At 39.0% G+C, this 17,997-nt stretch overlaps 1 protein-coding gene across 9 annotated transcripts in view; it reads left to right on the top strand.

Moving 5' to 3' along the window:
- SOX5 (SRY-box transcription factor 5) overlaps positions 1–17,997 on the top strand; it is a 341,279-nt gene that overhangs the window by 268,998 nt on the left and 54,284 nt on the right. For all 9 annotated transcript variants that reach the window (XM_040595770.1, XM_040595774.1, XM_040595773.1 and 6 more), the window contains one exon: positions 10,227–10,373. In XM_040595770.1, coding sequence (XP_040451704.1) covers positions 10,227–10,373 — 147 coding nt within the window. The remainder of the gene's footprint in view (positions 1–10,226; positions 10,374–17,997) is intronic.

Here is a 17,997-nt window from a genome sequence, read left to right as displayed (position 1 = left end):
TCACCTCCCAACCTCAAGCATCCCAGTTCAACAGACATGCTTTTTTTTTTTTTTTTTTTTTTTAAGCGTCTAAGCTATCCATCATATAGCAATGGGGCTAGTTTGATGTCGGGCACTTCTGTGAGTTTAAAGTGGGTAGGACTCACTGTTGAGAACATTAGGAGTTTGACCTGAGTGGAACTTGGCTGGTTTCTGGTTTGGAACACAAATCAGATTTGCTGGGATTCAGTGAGGCTCAAAATGTTCTAGATCAAAGTTGGGCCAATTTCTATGTCCTTGGTTGGAATTACAGTTTCCCTACAGGTCTAGTAATTTTGATTGCCATTTTCTGCAAGCTTTGTCTTCAGTAATATCTGGAACACAAACATGGTTTTAAAGGAAGAGGGGCTTCCATGTAGGTTAAAGCCAAAGGAAAAGTACATGTGAGTTTTCCACAGTTCTTGTTGTGTATTCTGCTCTTATGAAAAGAGGTCACAGGGTGCTGCTGGGAGGGAGAACTGATGCCCTGTTTTGATACAATGACTTCACAATGGGATCCCGTAGGATGAGGTAGGACTTGTCAGCTTTCTAGAGAACTTGCATAATGAGCATGTAAGGCAATGAACATGAACAGGAATTACATGAGAGGTAAATGGATTACTGTTGAACTGTGATAGAACTTGCTTGAAAGTTTTCTGCAGTAGAGAAACCCTTAAACTGGAAAGCTAGCACTGCAGGACTGACATTCTCCTCCCCCAAAATAATAACCTTGCTCTACTTTCTCTACCTCCAAAAATAAAATAACTGCTGCAGCTGAATAAAGATGCCATGTCACATCTTATTAGTGCTCCCTGCTCAGGAAAAAGGGAAGGGGAAAAATATCTCTTCAGAACTATTCTAGGAATCAATTTGTTTTAGTTTAGCTCTCAAAATAAGTAAGTTTTCTTCTGCAGCTCGGATGCTCTATCCATCACTGGTCCCTCCCTTTCAATATTCTTCCTCTGCCCGTACTTCCTCCTTTATGTGTTCTTTTCAGGGAGGCTTGGCACAAGGGAAGCAGCTCAAATGCAGTCCTTAGTTCCCCTTTAAGGCACAAACGTCACATTCTTTCCTGTCTACCCTACACAGAGAAGCTGTGGCTCTCTGAGCCAGTGAAAGTGAGCTCTGTTGAAAGTTGCTTACGGTGGACTAAGACTTTGTCACTCTGTCTCCTGTGCCTTTATCCAGACCTTCTGACCACATAATACAACCCAGTTCAAAGAGCAAATTAAGCTTTTGAATGGGCTGAGTAGATGTCACTGAGCTCCTGTACACATCAGGTAATGGAACAACGTTAATTTATACTTCCAAGGACAACAGATAGAATTGCGTGGTACTCCAGGTTCAGAAATATTCTTAATGTCAAGAGAGTAACAGGCTGGAAAGAATGTGTTTTGCTGTTTGATATCATAATTGACAAATGAAGATACAGCTGTGGAGGAGCTTTAGGGAGTGTACTGGGAAAAATATCCAAGTGAAATATTTTCAACATATTTTGTTGTTTAATTAATTTCTTGTCCTCTCCCACACACTATAATATATGGTAATATGGTATTGGTAATATGACACTGTTGCTTCTGGTAGATGATTATCATCCTTGTGCTACCTTTAAGGAGGGACTTCAGTATTTTAGGATGCTGTTCTTACCACAGCTTATCACAAAAGAGTTTCTAGAACAGGCTGAGTGCTGTGGTCCACGTGTACTGCAAAATACCTATTTCACTATTTTGTTCCTGAAAAAGAGGAGGGACAAGTCACCGAGGAATCTTAAAATCATCAAGACTGAAGAATCTGATACCATATCAGCATTCAAGTGAGCAAATCCATGTTCTCAAAATAAGAAATGCAGTTGACCTTAATCTTTCTACTATGAGTTCTGCACTTAACTTCAGGAGAAACAGAGTATTCAGATTTGAAGTAATTAATTCAGTATCAGTCCTAAAGCAGGCACAGAGTTTTCCTGACTTAATTCCCTGTTGAATACAACAACTTAAAATGCAAACAGAAAATCTATAAATAAAAACTGGCGAAAGAGTTGCTTAAGGAGATGTGTATAAAATAGTGAAATGCCTTAATTATAGCTCAGCAATCTGAAATATATAGAACCTTATTTACAGTAATTCTGCTGGCAGTGTTTGCTTATTAACTACTCTAGTCACTTAATGGATAACAATGAATGATTATATACAGTACCAGTCAAGTAAAGCAATGTAATATGAAATAAGTATTTTGTTAAATGGCCACTCATAGAATTTTGTTCTCTCAAATGGGAAATTACACTTACTGGAGTCAGGTGCTCTAAGCTAGTTGCCAAAAATCTGGATATATAAAAAAATAAGCTCTTGGGAAACATACTTGTGGTAAACAAATAGGCAGTAGTGAGTTTTTTCCTACAAGAGTATAATGTCTGGGACACTTTACTGACTTCAAGCTTCTAATTTGGAAAAGCCGTACTGGGACAGAAGTCTGCATGTGAAACCTTCATACAAACATTTCATTAGAGAATAGTCGGCTCTGTACTTCATTACAGAATAGTCAGTGATAAAGGGAATGAAGTTCACAAAACAAGTGCCCCTTCTTAATTTACACATCCCTGTTGTTTATTGATCTTCTACATTACTACTGCCCATCTTACTGTATACTCCTTAAGGACCATGCTGTCAAGTATATGTCCTTCCTTGAAAGAATTTTTATCTTTTTCATAGTAAAATAAGTTCTGTTGGCATAAAAATAAATAATAGTAATGGCAGCAAGAATACATTATATTCTGGTGCTGCACAACAAACTATAGGAATAAATTGTTGCCAGATTATATATTTTTTAAAATATGTACAATATTAATTACTTTCCTTGAAGGGGATGCTGTTCATCTGCAACATTTCATCCAACAAGCTTTTTCCAGAAGACATTATCAAGTTTCCTCTCCAATATGCATTCCATATAGTCACTCTATTTCAATTACTGTCATATGGTGTGAACATGGTATGTATGAATATGTAGGCCACTTGGGCAGTTTTCCAGTTAAAAACTCTTCATTTGTAAAGAGCAGGCAATCTTAAACACACAGTTTACAATGATACTTTATCACAGAAACTAACAGATCTTATTAGCCTCTGATAGGAAGTGTCTATTGATAAGTTCCTACAGTTACATCCTGTAGGATTGTCTTCTTGTTAAGGCATGGAACAAAGGAGCCACAAGGTCTAGGCTCTAATCAGGAGTTTCCTACAGCCTTCCTGCATCACCAGGAACAGTCAGCTGATGTCATGGGTGCTGATTCTCACCTTGCTAATATGTGAATAGCATTTATCTATTCAAGAGAATTACAGACTGTTTTTCAAGGAAAACTGAATTTCTTAGCATTTGTCTTTCCCATAGAAGCTACTATAAATACATATATAGTTGTAGTTTAGCGAAAATTATTGTCCTATCCATCAAAATGACATTAGTTTCTAACAAAACTCATGAGCTACCATAAATTGTACCTGCATTTTTACTTTGTCTACTGTTTTACAAGCAAAGAAAGCATTGTTTAAATGTACTGCAGTGATGATAGAAGTCTTTATTACTTCCAGTGCGGACTTAAAGCTCATTCAGTTTTTCAGTGCCCTGGACTCCAGCCTTGTTTCTGGATGCCAAGGATCCCCGGTTGGTCGTACCGTGGAAGTTCCAAATGAGAAAAGAACTAGTGCATTCAGCCTGGCACGGGCAAAGTGGTCCTGTTGACTACAGTGAGATTATTCTCAGGAATAAGGCCTGCTGGCCTGGAACCCTAAAGATCAGCTACCAGAATCATACTTTATGGAGACTTGTGGTTACCGATTCTAAAAGTGATGTTTTTCTAATATGAGAGGGATGGTGGTTACAAGGCTGTGCTTGTAACTTGCATGCAAGAAGTGTATAAATGAAGCCTTGTTCTGTATGTGAATGCTTTACAGTTTTTCTAATGAGAGCTTGTTTTTCTTAATGTTTCTTTCTAAGTCTCAGGTTTTTTTAAGGCTAGAGAGACTATTAGATTGTCTAGTCTGACAAAACAAGGGGTAAAATATTATTTGGCATAATAAACTCTTTTTGTTTAAAGTTCATCTTCCAGAAACACATCTGATCTTGACTGAAGCATCAAGAGTCAAAATACACCATTTCTCTAGGCAGTTTCTCCAGGTCTTACCAATGCTCTCTGATTAAAAGCAGCATATTATTTATCTATTAATTTGCCCAGTCTTAACTTTCAAATATTTATTATTGTTCCTTGATTCATGATTTACTTACCTGTTTTCCTCCCTTAGGCTAAATACAGAGCAAAGATAGGATGGGAGTTTTCAAAGGAAGTTAGCTGGTTTCTGTGGGCACAGGAAAGAACAGTGTAGCTATTCAGTATTTACTGTATCTTCTCTAGTTTCTGTGTGGTCCATAATTTTGGGGCGAATTCATCCAGCTTGCTTTTTTTTTTAATTTTTTTGCTTGGTGAATAAAGGAAACACTAGTTCAGGCAAGGTCCCCTGCCAGAAGGAGTCTCTGTGGGACATATGCATACCTCAGCAGTGGGAGCCAGGGCTGTTTCTTTTAGGCAATGGATGTGGTAAAGACATACAGTAGGTAGAACAGTAACAATTATTCAACTCTGTCCAGAGTTCTAAACAACAAAGGAAAATAAAATAAAACCAAAATTAAATACTCTTTAAGTGCATCTCAGAATGTCGAGCTCTATTGTTCTTACCTGAAATTGGCCCAAAGTGGAAGCTAACAAACTCAAGCACTGAAGCCGAATAAAATTCACCTTGCAGTGGGGTTTTTTTTGGCAAGCTTTTAAAGATGCTTATTGAGTTTGTGTTCACATATTATCTTTGTTTTCTGAAAATCTCCCAGTTGGTGCAACCAAATGGCACTTTAAAGCCTTTGCTCAAGGTTTGAATGTACAAATTAGTATGTCCCTTTAAAATGTTTGACTAAAAATCTTTGAAGGAAACTCAAACACAGAAAAGATGAAAGTCTGGCATTTGTACTTTTCTGTATGCAATGAAGAATTTTTTCATAGAAGATCTAGAATGTATGGCTACCAATTACTAATAAGTGCAGCTTTAATTCTAATTCCTATAGTTAAATTTTATCTGTGATGCCACTACCTTTAAAAGCCTATCTTACAGTAGGGCGTCAAATGTTTAAGTTAATTCCTTTTTCTTTCTAATTCCTTGTGTCCTTTTTGAAAAATAGAAAAGGAAACCTGAACAATCCAAAATTAATTCTTTCTGCTGTAATCACTTTGCATGCCTTATATAAGCATAAATTTTGAGGTAAAGAAAATGAAATTCATGTGTTCTGAATGAGAGAATCTCAATTTATACCATTTCTTCCCTGAGATTATGCAAGAATCAAAGAACAGGGCCATTCATGTGTATATTTTTAATGATGGGTCTCAGAATGACAAAGAAACTGAATTGTTGGATCAGTCAACAGTTCAAACATTTAAGCACAGTGGTTTTTAAATTCATCACTGTGGTAACTCCACTGAAAAACTACTTTATATCAGAAACAAATTTATTGCAGTAACTTATTCAGTTTCCAGTACCACCTGTCTCTGTCTTTCTATGGTTTTTTTTTAATAACAGCTCTTAATCTCTACTGTTCACTAATAAAAATATTTTAATAAGAGATAATACTGTAATCCAAATGTCTATAGGTGCTTGAATCAACTATCTCTGCCTATGTAATTGCTAACACTTTGTTTAAGCAATTTTTAAAATTGCTATTAAATCTCATTCTCATTTTCTGTATTAATAGAACAAGAATTCATTTTTAATGTACCCTCAAAGCAGTCATGAGCATTGGTAACATGTAACAGCAATGCCCAAGGGGAAAGTTTTCAAAGCCGGTCTAACCTTAAGGCTTTGCTATTGATGTGCTACAGTCATCAAGCCAAGAGCTGTTAGAGCTAGTCCACTTGGAGAGTTCAGCGGAATACTTCTCCTTAATATATTGGAAGAATTATAAATGGTTTAGATGGTGACCTAGGGAGAAGGGGGAATTTTTGTTTAATAGCTTAAGATCAGAGGGGCAAGATTAAAAAAAAATAACTACACCTCCTGCTCATTTTAATGTGTATCACATTGTGCTTTTATTCTGATGGTTTTGCTTCCACACAGATTTCCGTAAGAGGTTAATAAGAAAACATTAACAAGACATGCAATATTGCACATGGGCAGGGGAGCTGAAACATCGTCATTTAGTTATAAATAAACAATAGATGTTACTTTTTAATTGCTTTTTCAGAAGCCAAATCTGCCTTCTTGAAGAAGTATTATCTATCTTATTAAATTTGGATTATTATCCTTATTTCATTTATTATGTATAGCAGAAATAAAATTATCTAAAGCAGTAGTGCTTCACTGATTTCAGCTGAATGCCTTGGTCACGATAAACCAGTCAAGACCCTATAGATTAATAGTCCTGTATGAGTTGTAGGGCAGCAAAATGACCTTGATTGCTAGAATTTGAGACTGAGCCTTTAGATTAGCTGAAGGTAGTGGAAGTGGCTTCAGAAGTCTTTATTTGGGGTACAAATTAAGAGGCTCAAGAACAGTGTATTACTGCAGTGATACAGAATAACGTAATTTTCATTGCACTTTTTGAGGTCTTGGTTTCATTACTGTGAAAAGTGTAAGGGTACATTTTAGATGATGGTTGAATGTTTCAACAGAGACCAATTCATACAGTGTTCCAAAATCTGAAACTCTATTGAGGAAGCAGGGGTAGAAATGTTTGGGGCTTTTTTTGTTGAAGTTCAGTTTGTTTACGAAATGAATGCATAAATTGTTGTCATTTAGCCATCTTGATTCACAGCATTTCATCATACCATTGCCCTTTCCTAGGGTATAAGCTAAAGGCCATTGTGTCCTAAAACAACTAAATATGAACAGACAAATTCAATAATGTCAAAGTTCAAAAATATTAACAGTCTAAGAGATGTGCTGTGTGTTATATATTTCTATCCATTTTTTGAAAGGGAGGGAGGAATATGGGAGCAATCTTACTAGTTAAATAGGAGTCAGACCCTTGCAATTTCAAAAGCTACATCTTTTTCACTTTAAAGCTGGGCTTGATGTTGCTTTTCAGTAGAATAGTTCATTTGTGTTGCAGGAAGGGACTTTTTAAGAGGGTCCTCTGACAAGGAACCTCTTATAAAATTTTATTTAATGTTTGTTTTTAATTCTTAAAATGAATGGAATAGAGGTGAGATGTTGAATCTGATAACAGGAGGACAGACGTTTGTATGAAGCATGAATGAAGGCTTTATAGGTTTTCTTCCACCCCTCTTTCCAGATTAGGCCACGCTTTACTGTGTGCTTCACTCTCTCGAGGTATAGCTGTCCCTGAACGGAGAATAGGGCATGCATCTGAAATTCCATGTATTCCATTTATCACTTTAAAATATGGCTTTCTCCTGGACTGTTGCATCAGGAAATTCATTCCCCATGCTTATTTAGTTGTCTGCTTTGCATGCATTGTCACAAAGGTGGCTGGTGGCAGTACAGAAAGGAGGAACAAAAAGGCTTCCAACACATTTCTCAGGGACTGCTGAACAGGTGTAACATATGGATTATTGGACACCATGTTGTGCATGTATTTTGTATAGTTTAGTTCTTGTGAGCCACTCTTTGGACCTCAACAGAAGGTTGAGAGCTATGTTTGAGTTAGAGATTTCCCTCTCTTTTCAGGGTAAGGATTCTGTTTGAAAAGTCTTCCCCAAAGTCTTACAGAAATTTCTAGGAGGCTCAGTCCTCAACAGGCCAGTCCCTGTATGGCCTGTCAATGGTCTCCAGTTGGTTCAGGACTGCCAAGTGTCCAAACCGACTATGTTATTTTTACCTTTCTTTGTGGACTAGACATACTCTCTTATATCTAATCTATAGATTAGCAGCAAGCTTGAACGTTTCCTGCTCAATGGCCATTTGACTTTCTTTTGTGTTTTTCCCATAGTTGCCTCAGTTTGTTTTGTCATTTTTTTCAATAAGGAGCAAAAGAAAAGGAAAAGCTTTCCCTAGGTCTGCTCTGTCATCACTAGAGTCTGATTATGTTTGAGCGGTTCCCTAGTCATGTATCCTATTTCTTAAACTACTGTTGCCCTTCTGATATATTCATTGGTACATAAAGCTTGCTTGGTTTTCCTTGAACTGCCTGCTACATTTCTTCTTTGGTTCACACAGACCCTTGTTCCTTTCTCCTGCTGGATTTAGTCTTCTTTTGAAAGAATGAATGGATATGAACTTCAACTGATAAATAACATGCACTTGAATCTGTGACTGATCTGTGGCTGGATTGGTTTTGATTACTTTTATCTGTAGATGATTTGGGTCTGTTTGGCTCTGATTGCTGGGGGTAACATGTAGAATAATAAATAAATTTGAGGAAGAGGCAAAGAGAGAATGGATGAATGAATGGATGACAGGGAAAGCAGGAGACTAAACAGAAAGTGGTGGATAAATGGTGGTTAAGAAGTACAGAAAAATAAGGAACAAGCAGTGATGAAAGTAAATAAAAGAAATAAAAGGATTCAAAATTTAAAAGAGGAGAAAGTCTGAAAAGAATAGAAAGAGTGGAAAAGAAGTAAGAATTAATTTGGTGCCTGATCACACCTAAAAGAGCAGAAGTGGGCTACTTTTAATTATGTGAAAAGGCTAGGATTGTGCACTAGTGAAGGGAGGAGTTTGTACAGGCAACCACAGGACAACGTCCAGGCTTGTGGAAGACTCAGAGCAGTAAATCTTAAGTGCTTGCTACAGGGCTTACGTACTCTAAACTCACATTAGCAGTGTCTCTCTACTTTTTGCACAACTCCATGTGGAATACTCCTGTAATGAATCCTAATTTTCCTCTTTCAAACTTGAGGGTTTTGGTTACCGTTTCTTTGTGCCCTCCAGTCTGACCTTTGTTCTTTTATCAGCGTATACAGTTAACTGAAAAACAAGAGCAAAACAAATAAGCACCACTAACAAGACTTTTTAGACTAGACATATTGAAGCCCCCCTGGTTTTTTACATCCACATCCATGTTTCTGCATGTTGTCCCTTGTCACGTTGCATCTCAGAAGCTCTGTTAGCACCTGCAGGCAGAGATCTCCGTCATTCAGTGTTACACATTACACATGTACTGCAACAGCACAAATAATACATAGCATGAGTCTTTGAAGCAGATACTGTGACTGAGGGGGGAAAGCCTTTGTTACTACATTACCTGCTGTCTCAGGCATCTGACTTCTATTTGGCTTTACCTGAATTCCTCTCTATTCACACAGCAGCAACAATTGCTGCTTCTCCTGCCCACCATGTTTATTCTCTCCACTTTTTATTTGGAGGTCAGCGGAGCTTCAGGGCACTGCCCGTTTGTCTGTTTTCTCTCTGCTTTTGACCTCTATCCATTAAACTCTTATTGTAGTGCTTAACTTTAAACAGATGACTGTGGTTATAAGTATTCACATGCTAATAATCAAATACGTGTTGAAAGTGCCTTGCTGGTGTAGTTTTGAAGAGAAAAACTTCCCCACTGTGTATCTGATTTGTACCTATAACAGAAAGGGTTCTTAAGTCTTAATTGGAGCTTCTAGTTGCTGATGGACTGTTCATTACCATCAGTATGTATATATTTATATTGGCTGTAGTGGTTCCCCAGACCCCAGCTGAGAGTGGACTCTCACAGTAAGTGCTAAAGAAAATTTTGACATTCCCCATCCCAAACGCCTGACAGCCTGTACAAACAAGGCAAACATAGCAGGTAAGGTAAAGCCACATAAAATGGTAGCACAGAGACCATCATATCAAACATTGTGTGAATTTCACAGGGGTTAATGTGTATTATTGATGGAGATGCTGTTATGCCTAAGTCATCTCAGGAAAGGAAAGATTGCCCAGTGGCTCAGGCAAACCATGAAGATTAGCTTTTGTTCCTTGTTTTGAATCCCTGAACACACAGGGATGCTGGGACATTTCTCATGGTGACGTCTGTCATTCATCCCCTGAGGAATGAGTCATGAAGAAGTTGAGATGACAGTCCTTGTCTTGAAATATACTGGTGTGCTAAATAAAAAATAATCATCGGAAGGAAAATATGTCATCTGCAGTAGGAGGAGTTTTGAGAAAATTAGCTATTTATTGATTTATTTGTCTCTCCTCTCTCTCTCCCCACACATCCCATTTTTTATTTGTTTGTTTTTACAGCAGTTGTATGCTGCCCAACTTGCTGCAATGCAAGTGTCTCCAGGAGGCAAGATACCTGGAATGCCCCAGGGTAACCTTGGTGCTGCTGTATCCCCTACCAGCATCCACACAGACAAGAGCACAAACAGCCCTCCACCCAAAAGCAAGGTACTGTACCAGACCCTGCAGCATCGTGTTTCTGACAGTGTGGGTACCTGCATATGTGTTTTTTTCTAAGGGTATCTCTGTACCTCTCAGTTGCAGGCAGCTTTGTTCTCAGGATGGCTTCCTGAAATAGGAGGATATTCTTAGTGCCATTTTTCCAGTGGGAGGACCCCAGCACAGTAATGCCAATTAACCATTCATACATGATGTTGGTAACAGACACCACCTCAGCTGAGATCCCGTGGTTCCCTTGTGTGTGCTAGCTATCACACTGCTGTTTCTTCCATCTTCAGTAACTGGTGGCAGGCTGAGGTGACCAGCTCCTATTCCAGCACACAACTCTTGTTTCCTTTCAGAATGCTAAATGGGAATCAGGTTAGCAATGTCTCCATGAGGGATGGAAAGTGGTGGGGCATGTCATCTGTGGCCAGATACTGTCCTGGGTTCAGTGAGAGTCTGGGGAGGACAAGTTTCCAAAGCAAGTGCCTGTTGTGTCATAGAACACGGCTGCAATCTGTCTGTCCAGCGATGGGCCCTGATGAGTAACCTTGGTCATAGCAGGGCAGTCATATTCATTTAAGAGGTCAAGCTGGCAGCTCGTAGTTGCATCTGTATAATGCCACCAATGTGTGACTAGTTATACCTAGAAAAAAGACACTGAGTATGTCCAGTGGCAGATGAGCTCAGCATATGCCACAGCTGAGCAAAACTAACAGGTCAAAATTGAATGGCATATCTTGGGTGTTGCAAAACAGCTAGGAAGAATTTAGCTAAGAAATGTGGGGAGACTCAGTCCCATTTAGGTGACAGTAAGAACTTGACAAAAACATGTCCTTTCTTTTTGTTAGTATCCATGTCTCTTATCATGTCAGAAAAGATTCCTTGAATTGACAGTGGTGTCCTGTTTTTACCCTAACAGTAAAACAGCACAGATTAGAAATAACCAAACAAATAAATAACACCATTGTCAGCTCAGTGAGATACATGTTCAAAGAGTAAAATAGATGCTGTGAAACCAGTAGCTGTTGTGTTAATGAATCAAGCTCTGGGTCTGCGTTTTCTTTCTTCTCTCCTCAATGTAGACTTTCTGACTTCCCAAACCTTATCCTTGGCTTGGCCTCTTCTTTTCTACACTGTAGAGCAAGGAATCACAAAGCCATGCAGTGCTCAATGACAGTTTCGAGGTTTTTTTTCCCCAAAAGTTGTGTCTATGAGTAACAAGAAATTTTTGTGTGTTTCACAAGGGGGGTTTTGTGTGTGGCTGATGGCTTGTAAGATTGACTACACTTAAAATTCTGATGGTGTTTTTGGATCTCTTGTACATGAGCAGAATGTCTGATGAGATCTAAGGGGACACTATTTATTTTGTGGCAATTGTGGAATTAGAAGGCCTGCCGTATCTACCAGTAACATCAAGCGTAGCCATCTTACTGGCAGCTGTCAAGATCAGCTCTGTTCTCCCTTGTGTTTTATTGCTTTTTCATATTTGTAGGTGTGCCAGTGCCTTTGGCTTGCAGTTCTGTAGGACACAAACAAAACTTATTTGCAAATTGAAAAGAAACAAAAAAAAAAAAAAAAGTGGGCCAAAAGGAAAGGAAGGGGGCTCCAAAAGGCTGTAAAATTGTGCAGCGTGAGCCCTGTGATGCATGCTGTTTTCAATCTGCTGTGTGCCAGTTGGAGGCTCAGAGAGAGAGCGAGAGAAAAAGAAGGGATAATGCTGAGAAATGATAGAGTGGCTGTGACCTCCAAGCTCAGCCTGGAAATCCAAGACATTGATTTCACTTAGCATTCCTGCTGAGAAATCCGGCGGAGTTCAGTTGTAATAAAAGAACAAGATTCTGTTCTAATGGTAATGGCGTATGACAGACATATCACTTTGTCTGTCCTCAGCACCAGAGAGAGGAGAATTGGAGAAAGGTCACCTGACCTGCCTGTGCTGTTGTGCGAATGCTGTACTGAGCTTTGAACTCCAGCCTGGAAGCACAATTATTTATAATACTAAATGATAAAGAAACCTTTATAGAGCCTACAGTAATTAGAATAAAGCTTATACAATAGTGCAGCGGCCTGGCTCAGAAAACATGCTGGCAAATCTGTCACAGTGGCAGAAACTGAAGCTTATGTGTTGAAACTAAACACCTTCGTTCGTGTCTGTGTGGACCTTCCTTTGCCTTTGCAAAGCTTGTTTGTGTTCAACAGCTCCAAAAGTTTATTGTCTGCTGATTTTTTTTTTGATTTATTTTTTTTAGCTGTTGTCAGGGAGTATGTATATTTCACAGCCATTTGTAAAAATTTTTTTTAATCCCCAGCAGCAACTCTGTTCTTGAAGTTAGTTTGTGGTGGTCTTTCTCACTGTTACTGTATGTCAAACCTCCACAGATGAACAGTTAATGCCTTAGACAAGCTTTCAATAGATGCTGTTTGCTGAATCTCTATTTTCAGCCCACAGTTTACACTGGCGCAGCTTTGGTAATATGCTCAAGTGTTTGGAGACAAGGAGACAGCCTTACCTGAGAGTGTGTCAAGCTACTGGCAAACATCTAGGTCACTTCTGAAAAGCTCTATTTTTTTCCCTCTTGTATAGTGTTAAAGTTAGTGTGCTGCTCTTTGCAAGGATTCTTCAAAGTCAGCCTCAGCAGCAGATGGAACAACTGTTGGCTCTAGAAATGCTGAGAAGCATCAGGGGGAGTTTGCCAAGGATCATCCTTTAAATCTAGTAAGACTTGAACACATCCCTGAAACTCCTCTAAGACCTTGGCAACTCCTGTTTTGGCAAACCTTTTATCAGTGGCCCTCACCAGTGTTTGAACATTGTGCTGGGCAGACTACCCTGGCATCTTCTGTTGTCTCACTCGCCTTTCAACAGATGTGACCTGGAATAGCCAAATTCACTTCCCAGGTTTCTGTACTGTAACTTTTAGGAAGCCATGAAGTAGAGATGCCATTATGCTGTGCTGCACACATTCTGTCAAGTTTTGGTTAGGAAACTGAGCTGGTGTCGTACACTCTTCCAAGAAGAAATCTGTGCCAGAAAAATTGATTTAAGAAACAGAGCTAGTGGAGCCTGTCCAAAAGAAAATGCGTGTGTCTTGCGGAAATGGATTTTAACACAGCTTCTTCTTGAGCAGTTTTAAAAACAGCCGGTATGCTAATCATACCATTCAAATTTACCAAGGCCTCCTCCACAACCCATTTGAAAGGCAACTATTTTTGAAGTTTGCCAAATTGTGCTGGATTTCCAAAGTCTGTCTTAAGCACATTTTGCCTTTGATCGTGTAAATGCTTGCATGCTGCTCTGTTGGGTGTTCAAGGTGGTTACACGCTCCCAAATAAGTAGGAGAGAACAGGCACAGGTGCAGATAAGAACTAGGCAGAATAACTTACTAATCCATCTTGTGATTAACTTCAAGCCTCTTGCTTGTACAGGGCCCTGCAGGACAGAAAAAACCACAATGTGATAGAGGACATGTTTATCTGAACAGTGAGCCTTACCATGCTACCAGGATTCTCACCTGGTAGCCAGTCTTCACTGACTTCAGGCGAGGTGCATTATACCCTTGACTGAGCACAGCAACATCACCCTCAGTTGTAAATGGCCAGGGCCCTGTTCATTCCTGCCTTTGTTCCTCGCTTTTGATGTTGCACATCTAAATATAGCATTTAGTGCCTGCATGATGCAATATCCTAGCCCTTTCAATGTAACCTTTCAAGTACAGTAATTCTGGAGTGAATTTTCAATGTAGATTGTAAATGTAGCTAAATGATTCCCCATATTTAATGGAGCACAATGCACTGTCTGAAGCATCTGCTGAAAAACAGGAGCAATTCAGTGTGAAATGTGACAGGAGAGAATTCCTGGACACTTTTCTGTTAACCTTGTTACGACCTCAGCCCTAACCCTACTCACAGTTGTGTCTCCCTCAATGGCAACAGCACACAGATTGTCCAAATCAATTTTTTTGTTCTTTTCAAATACTTCTGGCAGTGATGTTACTATTTGCTCAGCAGTAGCACCTGGGAGTTGTGACAAGGAAAGGAAATGTGTTTCAGACAAGCCAGAAACAGCACTAAGCAGTTGGATATACACAATCAGATTCTCCTCAACTGCAATATCCAGACAAATATCAGTGTGAATCCTTAACTGAAATTGGTACTTTATTTTCACGTTATCCGATCCTCTGATCACTAAAGTAAACATTGGATTGAAATTTTTTCATGTCTCCTATAGTCAGCAATAGAATTGCCTTTGAAAGACTTAAAGCTCGCCCGCTGCAGATTGACCTTAAAATGGCCAGAGACTTTCCACGGAAACTTCTTCCATTTTTGAGGAATTTCTGATGATGATGCTACAGTTGCTGCCACATGCACCAGCTGTGTCTTGCATCCTGTTTATAGTATACAAAGGATAGAAAGGGACCAACAGTGTGCTTGCTCCATTCTCGCCCGGGCAAGGTAAGCCCAGATAGGAAACTACAACTGAGTCACTCTTGACTTTTTTACCACGTACATCTCATACCAGGGATAAAATAAAGTATAAGAGTCTTTAGAAATGGGCATTTTAATTCAGACACACCACAGGGTATATTAGGAAAAATAAGTGTACTATTTATTATAGGGTGGTTGGTTGGGACTTTTCCTGTCCCAGTCAAAACTGACTATGGCACTATACTTCCCAGTTTCAGTAGGGGAGCTTTCTTGACTCAGGATAGAAATATTATGAAAAAAAAAAGAAAAACATCAGCAGGGAAGGAGAAAGAAAAAGGTCCTAAAATGGCCTGGTAAATAAGAACACTCAACTAGATATCTTCCTGATTCTACTTCAGGCAGATTGTTGACTTGAACTTCATTTTTGGTGAGTGCCCTGAGCAGCCCTGTTAACTTGGGTATATTTGTCTCCCTTTCCCTCATTTCTCTCTTTTGTACCATAGTGCAGAAGGTGAAAATGTATTCTGGGGAAATCTTGAGGAAAACACTAAGCTCCATTATGTGCATAGCTGCCTCGGCTTGCTTGCCACATCAAGCTATGACTATCGCAGAAGCCTGGCTGATAAGTGGACATACAGATTCCTTGTACCCTCAGAGCTGCCATTTTTGAACACATTAAAGGAAAGTATTTAATTTCAACTCCACAGATGACAGATGCATTGCTATTCAAATGCAGAAGAATATCGGTGTTTCTTCTTCGTAACACTTCTTTCTATTTAGTGGTATCAAATATTTTTGGAAACGAGCTAATTGTTTTTTGCACAGCACTGTAAAGTACTTCAGCTGTAAAGACGGCAACTGTGTGATAAAGAATATTGATCATGGCTGTGTACAGGTGATCAAAGGGCTTGACTGCTTGTGTTAGATAGGGTCCTCTTCTCTTCAGGGAAAAGAATTTGGCCCTGTCTGAAGCTAACCCATTGCACATATTAGGCCTCATATACTAATGACAATTACTGTCCTCTTTATTGGTTGAAGAGCTCAGCAGCTGCTGAATGCCTATCCAAGCAGCAGGAAATTAAGGCATCCTTATTTTCATTAGAGTAGTGAGGTATTTTAGAGTGAAGAACAAGAGTTCTCATTAAAGTGACACAAGACGCACCATCCCTGCTAGAACATCAAAGCTATGTTTACAGAAGGTTTATCTCTGAGATTTGCAAAGCTTTTTTATTTTTGAGAATTTCTGTGTGGGACACAAGTCTTTATATGCCATTGACTAAAAAAAAAAAAAAAACCAAACAAACAAAAAAACCCAACTGTAAACTAATCTACTAAGCTTTTCAGCCCTAGAATAACCGTTAGCAGTAGAATATTATAAATCGGTAAATTCAAAACATTTTTCAGTGCTTACTTTTCCCAGTCCCCTTGTCAATGCATTACACAGGTGAGAAATAGCCGTAAGATAACTGAGGAAAAGTTTACAGTATGAGTACAGTAATGTACAGGGAGCTGTAAATTGAGATCTCATCTGCCTTATCTGTGCTATGCTACTTTTTTAGCATCTTTGACTATCCTTAATGGAGGCCTTGTAGCTTATTATCTCGTTACCGGGAAGAGATAATAATTTTAATTTTACTGCTCATGCTTTTAGTCCCAAATAGCAAAATGTGGAGTTGGTGACAGAATCTTTGAAACTGTTTTCTTCCTCCTTGCTCTTCTTGCTGTACATGACATCCAGGCATATAAACAGTGACTTTTTAAACTATTTGCTGGAGCACAATGAAGTGGTGTGTATTAATGGAACTTCTTATGATGTCTTTCTAAAATGGAAAATGTGTTCTGAACAATAAAAACAATGTTAATAGCAGTGTCTAAAAACCAGCAGCAGTAGGGGCTTGCACGGCATTCTACCTGCCTCCCACCCCTTCCTACTTTCCTAAAAATAAATTAGATACATGGAGGGGTTCCTAGGATGCTTTTTCAGATTAACTCTCTGCTCTGTTTCCTAATATCTTGCGTCTCTGGCAGTAGTCTGTCTCTCAAGCAGAGTTGCCAGCCACTCAGCCCTTGTCAGGCTCAGTGGGCATGTTTTATAATGAAAACTCAGAAGAAAACATGACAAAAAGGGGGGAAAAAAAACCCTCTGAAATCTGTGATCACAGAACAAAAGCCAGATACACAAATTAAGCAAGATCACTGCATTTCTGAAAGGGAGGTCTTCAGAAATCAGGCAGGGAACAAAAGAGATGTAAAGCAAAACAGTAGTGACAATACACAATATGTGCCTCTTACTAGTTCACTACCATTCCTTGCCACTAGTGCCTTTCTTACCTGGCATGAATAGATAAAATACCCACGTTTTCCTCGGTGGAAAAGTTGGTGGAGTGGGCAGCAGGCAGTAATTTTCATTCTTTTTGGTTAAATGATCTACAGCGTTGACTTCATACAAGATGCTACACCACACTATTACTTTCATGAGGCAGCTACTAAAGCCACCTTCAGTCACAGATCCCTCAGTGTTCAGGAACACTGGGACTTGGCACGTTTTTCTTCTGATCTGCATCTTATTCTACATCTTACTTAGAAATACCTAAGCATTGACTTCTGCAGAACCTTTCTGACGGAACTGCCCATCTAGTGTCACTTGAAACAAAGAGCTTGAATGAGAAAGAGCAGCATTTTGCAAGAAGAAACAGGAAGAGTCCCGAACAAGCAAACAGTGTCACAAAGCCAAGGTTTTTTAATGCCAGTGAGGTAGCTGTTGAGCTAATGTCAGTTGTCCATGCCGTCTTAAGAATAACAGTAAAAGGCCTTTAGGAGAGCATGTTATCTGGAGTTGCATAATGGAACACGGAAAATTTAGATTTTTCTAGTTGCAGTGTGTTTTGTTGATCCTCCTCATGTTTGGGTGGATTTCTTCCGTGGGGAGAGTTGGAAAATGTTTAGGCAAGGGTCTTTCTATTGAGGAAAGGGAACCAACTGTGAGAGAAATATGTGTCGAGTTCATCTTGGCACATAGTTTTTCATGGGGAACTGCTTAGTATCACAGCACTGTAAAGACAAAGGACCAATATTAGCTCAAAGTTAAATATAGATAATAAACCAGACAGTTATGCCAATATGAGATGAATTTCTAGTTTCCTTCATGATATTAAATTTCTGTAAATTAAAGGTCATCCTTTATTCCAGAGATTTTATTTTT

The sequence above is a fragment of the Falco naumanni genome, chromosome 5, assembly GCF_017639655.2.
Source record: "Falco naumanni isolate bFalNau1 chromosome 5, bFalNau1.pat, whole genome shotgun sequence".
NCBI lineage: Eukaryota > Metazoa > Chordata > Aves > Falconiformes > Falconidae > Falco > Falco naumanni.
Note: the sequence above shows the minus strand (reverse complement) of the source record. Positions and strands in the feature narration are given on the sequence as shown.